At 35.8% G+C, this 14380-nt stretch overlaps 1 protein-coding gene across 1 annotated transcript in view; it reads left to right on the top strand.

Annotated features, from left to right (window-relative positions):
* Positions 1-12694, top strand: part of GNAI1 (G protein subunit alpha i1) — a 36390-nt gene extending 23696 nt beyond the window's left edge. The window contains exons 4-8 of the mRNA XM_009900042.2: positions 1972-2129; positions 3855-3983; positions 8624-8753; positions 10010-10163; positions 11199-12694. Coding sequence (XP_009898344.1) covers positions 1972-2129; positions 3855-3983; positions 8624-8753; positions 10010-10163; positions 11199-11389 — 762 coding nt within the window. The 3' untranslated portion in view covers positions 11390-12694. The remainder of the gene's footprint in view (positions 1-1971; positions 2130-3854; positions 3984-8623; positions 8754-10009; positions 10164-11198) is intronic.
* Positions 12695-14380: the final 1686 nt, after the last annotated feature.

Genomic DNA, 14380 nt, shown 5'->3' on the forward strand with positions numbered 1-14380 from the left:
AGATACCTCTTGTTCACATGTCTATCTAGATATATATACAGATACATATAAATCTCATGGAGTTTGCCTTTCGTTGACGAAACTGTAAGCTTTTGATTTTTGAACTGTGAATATCAGTATTAATCCATCTGGAAACAATTTCTCTGTTAGCTATCATAGTTCTTGATTCTTTAAGTCTGCAATGGACAATGTCTTTAGAACAATCACTGTTTCTGTGCTTATCCTGAAAGTGTGGGTTCATTTTTTTTCTTTGTTTCCCCACAGCTTATTTTTTTGAACAGCAAAGACGGCAGAACCAGATTTTTCTACAGATTTGCATCTGTAACTTTGCATTTTGTGAGAATAACTTTGTTTCTTTTAATCCTTTCTGGAAATACTTTCAGTTCCTAACTGATGTGCCTAGGTCTCTCTTTCCAGTATCATCTGTCTTTTAGTTTCTTTACTGAGTCAAAATTGGGTGCAGGTAGCTAGCTGGTCAGATTCTGTAAGAGGACACTGGTGAATTGACATTCTGCACTCCATTAGCCTTACTCTCAAGGACAATCAATACATAAAGTCTGAAAACCTAGCATTTGCTCTCTCTTAAAAATCTTTTGTTTGTGTGCTGTCACATTACCAAGAAAACTTAGTCTCTGTAGAATAATTACAATAATGGATATTTGTAAGTGATTTACCTTGAAGGGCTTTAAGAAGTATTTTTCCTGGTGCAAGACTGGGGAATAAATGTTCATTTGTCACTTTCAAAGTTGTGTTTTTGTTAGTCTAAGTCATTAATGTGTTTTCTTCAGTCAATCTATATATATCTGCATTTCTGAAGGTTCTAGCATGTAATGAACCATGCTATTTGGTTTGTTGTATTTGATAATGAAATAAGGTTAACTTTACACTTGATCATAAAATATGTTCCTACATATGTTTAGTAAAATCTTAGTTCAAGTTAGAGCTGCTTCTGCTCTTTTTATATCAGCTAATGGGATGCTTGATTTACTAGTCTTTTGCTGTTGTTGAAAAATGTGTTGAAATATCCTACACAGAACACTAAAACCAATGGATTTCCTTCAAAAGATTTTGTTTGGTTACATTCATGTTTACAAGAAAGTGAATCATCTGGCCAGGCTGGATTTATGGGCTGAGGTCAAGTTGTATGAAATTCAACAAGGCCAAATGCTGTACTTGGGTCATAACAACCCCATGCAACATTTCAGGCATGGGGCAGAGTGGCTGGAAATCTGCCTGGCAGAGAAAGACATGGGGGTGCTGGTTGAGAGCTGGATGAACATGGGCCAGAAGGGTGTCCAGATGGCCCAGATGGTCAACGGCATCCTGGCTTGTATCAGAAGTGGTGTGATCAGCAGGAGCAGGGACATGATCATGCCTTGGTACCTAGCACTTGTGAGGCTGCACCTTGAATACTGTGTACAGTTTTGGGCCACTCACTACAAGAAGGACATTATGGTGCTGGAGCATGTCCAGAGAAGGATGACAAAGCTGGTGAAGGGTCTGGAGAACAAGTCTTACGAGAAGTGGCTGAGGGAACTGGGTTTGTTTAGTGTGATGAAGAGAGGCTTATTGGAGACCTCATTGCTTTCTACAGCTACCTGAAAGGAGGTTGTAGAGAGGTGGGGTTTGAAAAAGAGGAAATAGTTTCAAATTGTGCCAAGGGGAGGTTTTTGTTGGATATTAGGAAAAAGTTTCTGTTGAAAAGAGTGGTCAGGAACTGGAACAGGCTGCCCAGGGAAGGGGTGGAGTCACCATTCCTGGAGGTGTTTAAAAAACATGTAGACATGTCACTTTGAGACATAGTTTAATGGCTATGATGGTGTTGGGTTAATGGTTGGACTTGACGATCTTGGAGGTCTTTTCCAAACAAAAGGATTCTATGATTCTGTGACTTGCTGAATATAGTTCTTGGGTGATAATACTTATTTTTTATTTCTCACTGTGTCTCCGCTTTCGTTTTACATCTTAAAGGATGATGCTCGTCAACTCTTTGTGTTAGCTGGAGCAGCAGAAGAAGGATTTATGACTGCAGAGCTTGCTGGAGTTATTAAGAGACTGTGGAAAGACAGTGGGGTTCAAGCTTGTTTCAACAGGTCTAGAGAATACCAGCTTAATGACTCTGCTGCCTAGTAAGTACTATGTGACAAATAAGATTCTTTGTCCTGGAAGTAGCTGAAGAAATACAGGGGAAGTCTCATCTTTTGTGGAACTGGGCATCCATGTAGATGGAAGATTTAGAATATCTAAACAAAGATATTGTCTACTTGAGTCAAAATGCTCCAACTCTAGACTTCAAGCTTGAAAAGGAAGAGGTGTTATAATTATGAATGTGTCATGTTCTGACCAGTTGTTTCATCCTCTTGAGGATGGTGCTTTAATAGCATTTTTGTTACAAAAATATGATTTAAGTACTTGCTCAGTCCAGGAAACTTGATTATGTAATATGAGTCTACTGCCAAGGATACTACTTTCATAACAGAGTTTCTCCTATAGTTGAGCACTGCTACATTTTCTTTGTTAATTTAATGGTCTCTATTAGGAATGTGTTGAGCAAAGGTAGCAATCAGGATGTGTCTTCTCTGCTAAAGTAGTTCATTAAAAAATAAAAGAGCAAGGAGTCAAGGGTGTGAGAAATAAGATGTGATGGCAGCAAGGAGTGGTAAGGCAGTCAAGGAAGAGTCCATCAGGAGAGAGGTAAAATGGTAAAGAATGTTGTGGGAGTGATACTGTCCTTACACGGCAATTTTTAAAAGCTCTGTCATTGTGAGTTAAGTTGTAGCATTTGAAGTTGCTTTTAACTTTCATTAAAATAAGTTATTTCTGTTCTTTACAATAACTGTACATAAAGAAACAATGTGGAGGGAGATGTACATAAAGAAACAATGTGTGAGAAGACTACAGCTTGAGTAATGCAGTTATAGGCATGCCCAATGAACAGGGCTCTATCATTGTATTGAGTAATGATACTGGTACTTCTGCATCACAGTTACTTGTTTGCTGAAGTTATTCTACGAGTAAAGAGAGAAGATGGCAACAAGCTGAGGTCACAATGCCAGTTGTCTTGACTTTAAGAGATTTCACTTCTATAAACTGTCATCAATTTAATTTAGAGGATCACTTCTTTTGTTTTAATTTGTTGTGTTAGATAACCTTTGCCTCCAGTTTCCTAAGAGAACTTCTAGCTATACAATTACATCCTTAAAATTGCTAACTTCTGGTTATACTGAAAGAAGGACATAATGCCTTCCCTATTTATCGTGAGAAAAGCACAAATAAGATTTGTTTGTTTTTCAGAAAAGCTGTGCTTCTTGGCCTGCATCACATTAATTTTGGCAATGAAAGTATATGCTATTGTAAAAACTGTGTGCAATTATGAATTAGCGGTAGAAAGTTAATTGTTATTTATTAAGTGTTCTTACAACTACAGTAATTCTAGCCAAAACACTGAATTGTTCTCTCCATGCCTTTTATCAAATCCAGGATAATTTGGGGCTTTGGTTATAGCTCACAGTTACTTGTAGTTCAGTAGATTACAAAGCTGAAGGTGTTAATGATTAGTGCAAGCAGCACTGGTGTATGTGCAGCCATGTTTACATTTCAGGATTTCAAAAGAATTCTTTGTAGGGCAACCAATTGCTTAAGTTTTCTTGTGGGAGGAAATATCTTTGTGTCTCTAAAGTATGTTCCAAAACATTCTGGAAATTTGAGGGGCATGTGTCATGTTCTTTGTCTCATCTCAAAGAAAGATATTCTATAAAATTCAAGCATGATCTAATGAATGGACTTTAAAACTTCTGTAATTCTTTGTAATTATTTTCTGAATAACTGAAAGCAGTATTTATTTTTACCTTCAGTTACTTGAATGACTTGGACAGGATAGCACAAACCAGCTACATTCCAACACAACAGGACGTTCTCAGGACTAGAGTGAAAACTACAGGAATAGTGGAAACTCACTTTACTTTCAAAGATCTTCATTTTAAGTATGTAAATCATGCTGCATGTTCATCTGTCTGTTATGGTTTCCGTTAAGTTCTAGAAAATGGATTTTTCTATGATGTAATTTAACAAATTTGTCTAACTACAACTTTGATTTATTTTTCTTTTTTCCCTTTCTCCATTTTTGTGAAAATTCCTCATGCTTGGCTCAATTTTCTGAAGGGATCTGGGAGTTGTTGGAACTCCTGTAATGACTTGGAATAAATATGCAGATATTAAGTAATAAATGCTTGGGTTTATTAAAAGCTTATTGTAAAGATATCTTCTATGTAAATTAAATCTCATAGTATTCCATTTTATGCCATGTTAAATATCTGATTCTTCCCTTTGAATTCAGTTGGAGAGCTGGAGGCTTATAAATGCTTGATGGTGTTGTATGAAAGTGTAAATCCATCTTCCTGAAGAACTGAATTTAAATATGTGTTATACTTTAAGAATGGGACGTTTGTTTCCTGTGGTGTGGGATTTAAAAGATAATGTTAGTATTTTGAACATTTATGTCTCAAAAATATTTACGATGAAAGCATAGGATAGTATAAATGTGATGATATTCTACCTCCTACTGGTCAGGAAAAATAAGAATACTCAGTAAAATTAACACTGAATCTGCATTTAGACTGTGCAGAGATTGTTGTCAGCATGTCTATATATTATATTTGTGTAATATCTTAATGTTTTTTTTTTTTCATGTAATGCATAACAAGTACTATAATGGGGATGCTTCCGAGGTAGCTGTGGATATGTATTTTATTTCATTGGTTTAGGGTTTCAGTATACAAAATTCATATTCATCCATAAAATAATAGCTGGTAAATGGGAATTCATCTGAGAAGAGTAATCTCAATAAAGGTCTTCAGTATTGTGAAAAACAGATTATCTATTTTCTCACTCATTTCCTAGTGTTTCTTGTTCAGTTCCCTATTGGAGATGGATTTAAATTCCTCTAGACTTTCAGTGAACTTGTGTGCAGGTAGCTACTTCCAGTCTGTACTGATTGTTAGGATTGTTATACAGATCGTCTGACTACACGTATATAAAATGTGTAACTGAAAGACAGGCCTTTGGAAGTGTTTAGCCGTAATGCTGTACATTTAAATACTTCTACAGCAGGTGCCTTAGGAAGTAGGCTTAATGAGTTATTGGAAGGTCTTGAAGTATATGCTTACATAACCTTGCAGAGAACTTTTAAGATGAACTAAAGGTATAAAAGGCTTGATTATACCAAGATGAGGGTACATAAACATAGGCTGTGTAATATTACGTATTTCAGGTTTTCTTCATTACCTTTTCTTTCCTTTTTTGCTGTGTGTCTTTAGGTTCTTTGAGGTTGAGCCTTGTTTCAGCCTTATCTATAAAGCACTTGGCATAGATTTGATTATTGATTCAGCATAAGATGCAAACACCAATTCTTCTTCATCCTGTTTCTATAGACTTTTTCAGAAGTGGAATGTGATTACGTACTACTTCTGTTGTGGAAGAATGCCTTATTTTGTAGAAGTGTTATTCTGATAATTTAACAAACTCTTATGGAAATTCAGGTCTTAGTACAAAATTATAAAACATTAGCGTTAGAATTGACAGAAGTCATGACTAAAATTTAAGGTATTAATTATGAAGGTGTACAAAATACCTTCCTATAAAGACAGCCATCACTAATTTGAGAACTCAGCAGGAGTAGGTGGATAACTTGCATTTAATAGGGTGATATCCAGAGACTTGCTCTCTAATATACCTCTGAAAGTAAGGAGCATTTCTAAGGAATCTTTTTTTAGATTTTTAAATTCTAACCAATCTTTAAGTGTTTTTAAGATAGCATTGTTCCATTGTGGAACATTAAAGGGGCAATGAGTGTTGTCACTTGTATTACCCAAGTAGAAGACTTCTTTAGAGGTTATAATGTTTCTGACAGGCTGATCCTTTGTTTCCTTCTCTACTCATTTTTATTGTGTGTTTTCTTGTTGTTGGTTTGCTTTAGGTTTTTTTCTATTCGTTGGCTGCTTGTTTGTTTGTGTGTGTGGGGTGTTGGGTTTTTTTTTGTTACTGATTTGGCTTCTTTTATAAAAAGCTAGCAACTCAAAACACTCGAACATTTCTTAAAATAGCAACCATAATTGAATCTCTGCAAGTGCAATTTACCTAGTCATGTAGTACAGTGATGTTACATAGATAGGGCTGTTTTTTTACTGCAGTCTTACAGCCCAAGGAAAATAAGAAAGGGGGAAAATAAACAATGCCGGTTGGTTTTAATAAGTATGTAATATTATGTGAGACTTTGTAGATATGTATCATTTCTGTAAACACCCTGCCTTAAAAACAAAACAAAACCCAACCAAACCAAAAACACCCAAAACATCAAACTCAAAAATCTTTTGCAAATCTGGGGGCAGGAACAACTTGTATAACTTTAAAGTGAGAGCAATCATAATAAAGTATCTGGTCACATTTCTCATGGGCACCAGAATGATTGTTCCTTGCTTAAATAGCCTGAAAGAAGCACAACAAACAAAGGAAATCCGGCAACACTAGCTTTCAAAAACATGCTGTGCTAACAAAAGGAGCTTGTGTATGTCCCTAACTTTGCACCATTGCAGATAAACCATTCAGAAAGGTACCTACAGAGCAATTTGCTGTTCATGGTTTTTTGAAAGACTACTTTTTACTAAAGGTTTTTTATTAATACACTAAATTGTGCCATGTTTTCTTACACCTCTGTTGCCATCTTAGTAGCACTTTTTTTCATTGACCATTGCCATAAGGTACCGAACTAGATGAGATCTACGCAGATAGATATTAAACTACTGTTATCAGCATAAAGCATTTAATTGCTTCTGTTCCTCAGAACTGTCCACAAAAAATAAAACGAGCAGTTTTTCTTACTCAGTTTTTCTGTCTTGTATTCTCTTTTGTCCTATGTAAAAGAGATTTGCCTGTATGCCCTACTGGCTACCAAAGTCTCTCAATTTAATAGCCTTATTACTAAAATAATTCTGAATGATTTTATGGTGGAGTATCTTTACAAGAATGTACAACTTCACGATTGCTGTTCTAGTCTGGATTTCTTCTCCTTGTTCATGACATTTCTGCTCAGATAAGGCTTTCATGCTAGAGCTGGCCATTCTACCAATTACGCAGAGGGGATGGAGTTGTAGGAACTGGTCTGTTCTCTCTGTTTTTTCTCTCCTTTCTTCTTCCTTCTCCCTTTTGAACATTTTTATATGTAGAGAATTCTAAGCTTTTTGTTGTTGTTGTTTTATAACAATGGAGAAAAAAAAGTTTAAATTACTTGTGAACCCCTTGAAGACAAAATCCAGGTCTCTTATAAAAGGAGGTAATTGTGTTTACTTTTAAGTAGGAGGGAAAATGAAAATTTTGAATGATGGACTATTGACTGACATAGCAATGGTAGTGATATTTGCATTGTTTTGAAGCTGTAAGTCTGCAAGAATTTTAGACAATAGGCTTCTTTTTCTCTCATAAAAAAAGAGAGACAGATGGAAAAATTTTGTGTTCTCTCTCTTTGAGAAGATCCTACAATATATGTGTAACTTAATTTCAGGGTACCATGGTTTGCTGCTTTTTTTTCTGTTGGGTCTTATTCCCCCACCCTATGACTCATGGTTCATTATATCAGGATGCTATATATCTGGATGCTGATTATCTGGTGTGCAAAATAGCTGAAGTTCCTAATCATGTCTAATAAAAGTTCTGCCTTTCAGAGTGGCTGTAGCCTATAATAGTTGGTAAATGGCCTTTTACATCATTTAGCTAGCAGAGAAAAGTATATCCATTCATATTGTGCTCATTTCCCGATACTCTGCTGTTAAATTCTCATATGTGGTCTTTTCCTACTGGTCTATTTCTGCTACACCTAGGAATTCAAAACAAACAAGACTGCCTTATAGCTTAATTGCTAGGGAGAAAATTATTATTGTTGTTATTATGGAATGCATAGTTTGTCTATAAAGAGAATTTTGACAATAATTTGTATGTTTTTTAAAAAAAGTCCCTTTTAAACATGGGCAGTTGAAAAATGGATCAAGTTGCAATTTGGTTTACGACAGAGAGAAGCTGAAACTCACCAGGATTTAGAGATTCCTGATTAAATTTGAAAACATTTGAAAATTAGATTTTCATATATTTGTATTTAGTGTACTAAACCAACAATACTAAAGTCAGTGTTACTTTTATCCAATTTAGTATTGCATTATGTCCAAATACTAAACCAGACACGACTCTGCTTTTAAATAATCTTGCTTCTTTGATCAATACCTTTTACTATTTCAGATTTTTTTATTCATTTGGACTAAAAGTTGAATAACACTTTAGTTTGCATTTAGCTGGGTATTTTTATTTTTTATAGATTGCAATTAACTATGCCAATGAAATAGAACATTGTAATACTCACTTTTGTTTAGCTATCAGCTCTTCCTCATGTTTTGTAAAATGTTGTATAGGGAGGCTTTTAAGACTTTGGGGTTTTTTTATACTGAGGCACTAAATAGTAATGAATGTGGCAGATCTGTGATTAGACTTATATAGCTGATACTTTCAGATTTTCTTGATTAACATTCAGAAAGCAATAAATGGCAAAGATCATCCCTTGCTTTGCTCTTCTGTTTTGCAGAATGTTTGATGTTGGAGGCCAGAGATCAGAGCGGAAGAAGTGGATTCATTGTTTTGAGGGTGTTACAGCAATTATATTTTGTGTGGCATTGAGCGATTATGACCTAGTTTTGGCTGAAGATGAGGAAATGGCAAGTATTTTAATATTGAAGCAAATAGCTATTTAACAGAGAGTAAATAAGTTTGAAAGGAAAGCTATAAATACATCTTTTCAAGTATTGGGTCTTTAGAGGGTGTATGGGGTTTGTATAAAAGGTCTCAGAGAAACAATGATAGAATTTGTGCTTTCAGGTTTCAGAGAATTTCCTCATTCCCAGAAGAAACACTGAGACAAGTATTCTTTTCAGCTACACTGTATCATGTTTTAAAGGATGCATAAATTGATGAGGATAGATTGTTAGTAATACACATTTTAGTCTCTTTATGGATACTAAAAGTATATAATTAGAAGTTTCTTGACTTAACCTCTTTCTACTTCATGTTTTGGTTTTCTTTTCTTCCGCAGTCCTCAGTTTTTGTTTCTAAAAGTTCCTATAATCTCTTCTTTAGTTGCAGAAATTTTGCTTCTCCTTATCCCTTCTAATCACCTCCACTCCTTCCTCCTTTTTGAAGGTGTGACTCTTTCCATATCAGTATGCACAGAGTGCATGCTTTTTACTATCCAAATGTTTTAAAGTGATGGTTATCTATTGTGTGCCAACCGTTAGTGAACTCTGCTCTTCCTCATGTTATTCAACTTCTTGTAAGAGGAGTAAAAAATACTTTCAAGTCAAATGTAGTCAAAGAAGATCATGGCTAAGCATCCTGCTTAAATGACTAGAGCTTGGCCAGAGTACTTACACATTAAATAATTTTTCTACAGAGTTAGGGTGAGAGGAGAAAAAAACTCCAAAAACACCACAAACCTACTTACTTGATTTTCTATAGGTTTGGTTTTCTTTGTTTGTTTGTTTGGGTTTTGGTTTTGTGTTTTTCTGATGCTGGAGTCTCAACTACATGCTGAATTTAAATTTCAGTTTCCAGAAGGTTTAATCAGTATAAGACAAATTCAGGTAACTCAGCAACTTGTGTAGAACATCCGTAATGCAAAATATTGAAACACACCAAAAATTTCCCAATTGTTAAACAGCTTAGACCTGGAAACGAGGGACAAAAAAACCCACAAAACCCCAAACAGCTGCTTAAACCCTGCTACTGGAAGTATTCTTTGTAGTGGTCTTAGCCTCTCTATATTTCACTGTGGTAAAATGTGATTCTGTATTCTAGAAACCTAGTTTTGTGACTTCTTTGGTTCATTTGTAATTAATAAAAAATGCACATGCTAGTTTTATTACTGAAATCTGCTAAAATGCGACAAGGTGGTTTGTTTTTCTTTTTCCAATTACAGAATCGGATGCATGAAAGTATGAAACTGTTTGACAGTATCTGCAACAATAAATGGTTCACAGATACTTCTATCATTCTCTTCCTGAACAAAAAAGATCTTTTTGAAGAAAAAATCAAAAGGAGTCCCCTCACTATTTGCTACCCTGAATATGCAGGTATTGGGATGGGGGTGGAGTGCAGCTATCAAGTAATTTTTTATTAATTTACCTCTTTTGGTGCAGAAATCAGAAGTAGTTTAACAATTCCATATATATAAATTATTTAAATGAAGTAAAATTGGAAGTGTTTTTATGGATCACGAATAACATAATGAATGCTAAGTCAGATTCATCTTTTCAGCCAGGTGAAATAATGCTGGTCTGCTGATGCATGTAACTGTTGTGTTCTTTTTAACCTATTTTATTTAGCACCCGCTCCCCACTTTTTTTCCCTGATGTCCTCCCACTTTTGTACTTGGAAGTAGTTTTTTACACTAGCAGTAATCTCAGAGGATACGTGGGAATTTATTTCAACAGTGCCACATACATGTTAGAAGTATCATAGAATCCTAGAACGGCTTAGGTTGGAAGGGACCTTAGAGATCATCTGCTCCAACCTCGCTGCCATGGGCAGGGATGCCTCTCAACTAGACTCGGCTGCTCAAGGTCTCATCCAACCTGGCCTTGAACACCCACAGGGAGGAGGCATCCACAGCATCCCTGGGCCAACCTACTGCAGTCTCACCACCCTTGTACTGAAGAACTTCTCCCTAATATCCGGATTAAATGTACTCTCCGTCAGGTTCAAACAATTCCCCTTTGTCCTCTTGCTAGATGCCCTTATGAAAAATCCCTCTGCAGCCTTCCTGTAGGACCCCCTCAGCTATAGTTACGTGGCTTCACTAATAGTAGTAGATGGATCACTAATGTCTGCCTTTGAAAAAAATGAAAACACTCTTCCTGCAGTTGTAGTTTGACTGTGTCATAGAATTGTTGCGTTGAAAAAGACCTTAAGGTTACCGAGTCCTTAGTTTTTATTCTGAAAAACTTGTCAAAAAAGGTTTCCTTCAAAATTTCTGTAATCTTAGTGGCCGTGGAATGACTCCTTTTCAGGTTTAGTGTGTTTCTGAGGCCCACTCCTTCAGAGGTACAGTGTGCATCTTGTTATTGCTCAATTGGAAAGCTGCTTACTGAGGAATTTTCTCTTTCTAGGATCAAACACTTATGAAGAAGCAGCTGCTTACATTCAGTGTCAGTTTGAAGATCTGAATAAGAGGAAAGACACAAAGGAAATCTATACCCACTTCACTTGTGCCACAGACACAAAAAATGTGCAGTTTGTTTTCGATGCTGTAACTGATGTAATTATCAAAAATAACCTTAAAGACTGTGGTCTCTTCTGAGAAACAGACAAAAAGGTTGTTAAATGGTAAATTAAATGCCTGAAAATGGGACTTAAGGTATCTGGATGTGCCTATGCTGTGTCAAACCTGCATAGATAAACTTATTTCTCTTATACTTTATTTTTAGTTTTGGAGAACTACTTCGCACAATTCTAATCTGATTCTTTTCGAGGTGAAAGACATGAAAAAAAATACATTGTGCTGAATGATAGATCAGTACTGTACTTGCCTGTTTTAACAGCTTTATTTATGTTTGTCTTGTAAATTTAAGTAATTAATTTACTGGGAGATGTCAGCTGATTGTATGTAAACTTATAATTGTAGTAATGTATTTGTATAAATGTTGAATGGAATATTTTAGTAACTTGATGTCCTCTAAAAATTTCCATGTTTTATGAAGATACTCCTAGAAGAGACAGACATTTTTTCCTTTTGGATTATTTAAACATCTTGTAAAATTAAATTTTCTTTTCATCTTAAGGGTGCATGCTGCCTTATTCATTATTTTTGTTGGTAATACTGTATATGGCATTAGCTTTTTTGATATTTAAACACAGCCTCATACACCTTCTCAGACTTCAAGGAAACATAACCAATAAAACTTGTTTTGCCTTAAGTTTTGGAAGAAAAACTTTTTATAAATTTAAGATAAATGCAAAGATTGTTTTTTTAAATCTAAATGAAATCCAGTTTATGAAGTCTAGGCTTGCAGTCCGTGCAGTGCATACGTGGTGACACTGAAATGGCAAACTTTAAGGTTCAGCTATCATTGATGGAAATGCAAAAAAGAAGTTGGTAAAACCATTCACACCAAGAAAAACTGTGGTCTTTACTCAGAGGAGAGACTGGCATGGTTACCTTTGGGGTTTTCTTTGTGTTTTCTTTTTAATGGACCATTAACAAAGGCTGGACTTCAGAGTAATATTTTTTCATTATATTTATGAAGTAAAATCTTGTTCTCCTTAAACGTTTTGCTATTTTCTGGTAATAAAACTTGTTTGATAATATAATAATGCTAGAAATACCAAGTTCTCCCACAAGACATGGCACAGTGGTTTCACAGACTGAAGTAATTTCCTGATTATTAAAATAAACTTCAGTATTTTGGATAGGGTGTTTTAGTGACTTGCAAATGCTGATTCTTTAATTTTCTCTTTAATGATAATTAGAGTCTTACCGTTTCTTTAACCAGCAAGTTTACAGAAAATGTTTTTTCTTCTGGTTATGCTTTCATTATGTGATTTGCTGTCCTAGGTACTTATCATCCATCGCCTTATGGGTAGTGCCAAAACTGTTGCCTCTTTTATTTTTAAATTGAAAAAATGAAGATTTTAAAATTAATAAGCTTCCCTTTGTAAATAAGTTGATGGATGGTTCTCTTAAATGTATGTCACCTAGAAAATATGAACATACCAGACTTGGAAACATGATTTTCTATAATTGTTAAAACATTTCAGGCAGCTACAGTACACCATAAGTTCTTCGAGAAATAAAGAAGTCTTTGAACCTGTTGCTACTATCTTAGCATCTGTGTTCTTAGAAATGTTCAGCAAAATGTTTAAGTCATTGTTCTATTATTTAATTTTTGACTGTGTGTTTCATTTAGGCCTCAGCTTGAGTAAATCTGCAGTTCTCGTTCTTTAACGCTTCCTTTGTTCTGTACAGAGTTGCTAAATGTGTTTCAGCTGAAAGATCAGAAAAGAGATAATGTGTTCCTGAAGGTTGTTCTGTATATTCATACATTATGAACTCTCTCAGCAGTTATAGTGAGCTATCTGTATATCCTGGGCTGCTTTTAGTTGTGCTTTACAGTTCTGGGTACATAACTGATTTTAAATCTCATTGAACCTACTTTGTGGAAGTTGTATTTACACCTACGTTCAAGTTGTTTTTTGTACTTAATGTAAAACAAATTGGGATGAATCAAATTACATAAATAAATCTAAATCTTGTGCCTTGCTTGAAAGAAATATTTGTCATTAAATTTGCTGATGGACATCTTTTAGCATCCATCCTGTGCAGATAAGTAGGTACTAAAAATAGAATAGAATAGGAAGTCAAGAGTACATTAAAATACTTTATGCAAGAAACAGTTACATTAAAATGAGCATAAATTATTGTTATTGCTTAATTTATATGTATTTTTCCTTTGCAGTTGCTCCTAACGCTTTCAGTTAGAGAATTTTTGGAATTATGTATCTGGGGTCTAGTTGGAGGCCTATATCTAGTGGAGTCCCTCATGTGTCAGTACGGGGACCAGTATATTCAATATATTTATCGGTGACCTGGATGAGAGAGCAGAGTGCACCGTCAGCAAGCTTGCTGATGACACCAAACTGGGTGGAGTGGCTGACACTCCAGAGGGTTGTGCTGCTATTCAGCAGGACTTAGGATGGAGAGCTGGGCAGGGAGAAATTTAATGAAATTCAACAAGGGCAAGTGTAGAGTCTTGCCCTTGGGAAAGAATAAACCCAGGTATCAGTATAGGTGGGGGACTGACCTGTTGGAGAGCAGTGAAGGGGAAAAGGACCTCGGGGTCCTAGTGGATGGAAGGTTGACTGTGAGTCAGCAATGTGCTCTTGTGGCCAAGAAAGCCAATGCCATTCTGGGGTGTATTAGAAGGGGCATGGTAAATAGGTCAAGAGAGGTTCTCCTCACCCTCTGCTGTGCCCTGGTGAGACCACATCTGGAGTATTGTGTCCAGTTCTGAGACCCTCAGTTCAAAAAGGACAGGGAACTGCTTGAGAGAGTCCAGCACAGAGCCAGAAAAATCATTAATAGAGTGGAACATCTTCCTTATGAGGAGAGACTGAGGGAGCTGGGGCTCTTCAGTTTGGAAGGAGAAGACTGAGAGGTGACCTCATTAATGTTTATAAACATGTAAAGGATGAGTACCAAGAGGGTGGAGCCAGGCTCTTCTTGGTGATGCCAAATGACAGGACAAGGGACAATGGATGGAAGTTGAGGCATGGGAAGCTCTATGTAAACAAG

The sequence above is a fragment of the Dryobates pubescens genome, chromosome Z (genome assembly GCF_014839835.1).
Source record: "Dryobates pubescens isolate bDryPub1 chromosome Z, bDryPub1.pri, whole genome shotgun sequence".
NCBI lineage: Eukaryota > Metazoa > Chordata > Aves > Piciformes > Picidae > Dryobates > Dryobates pubescens.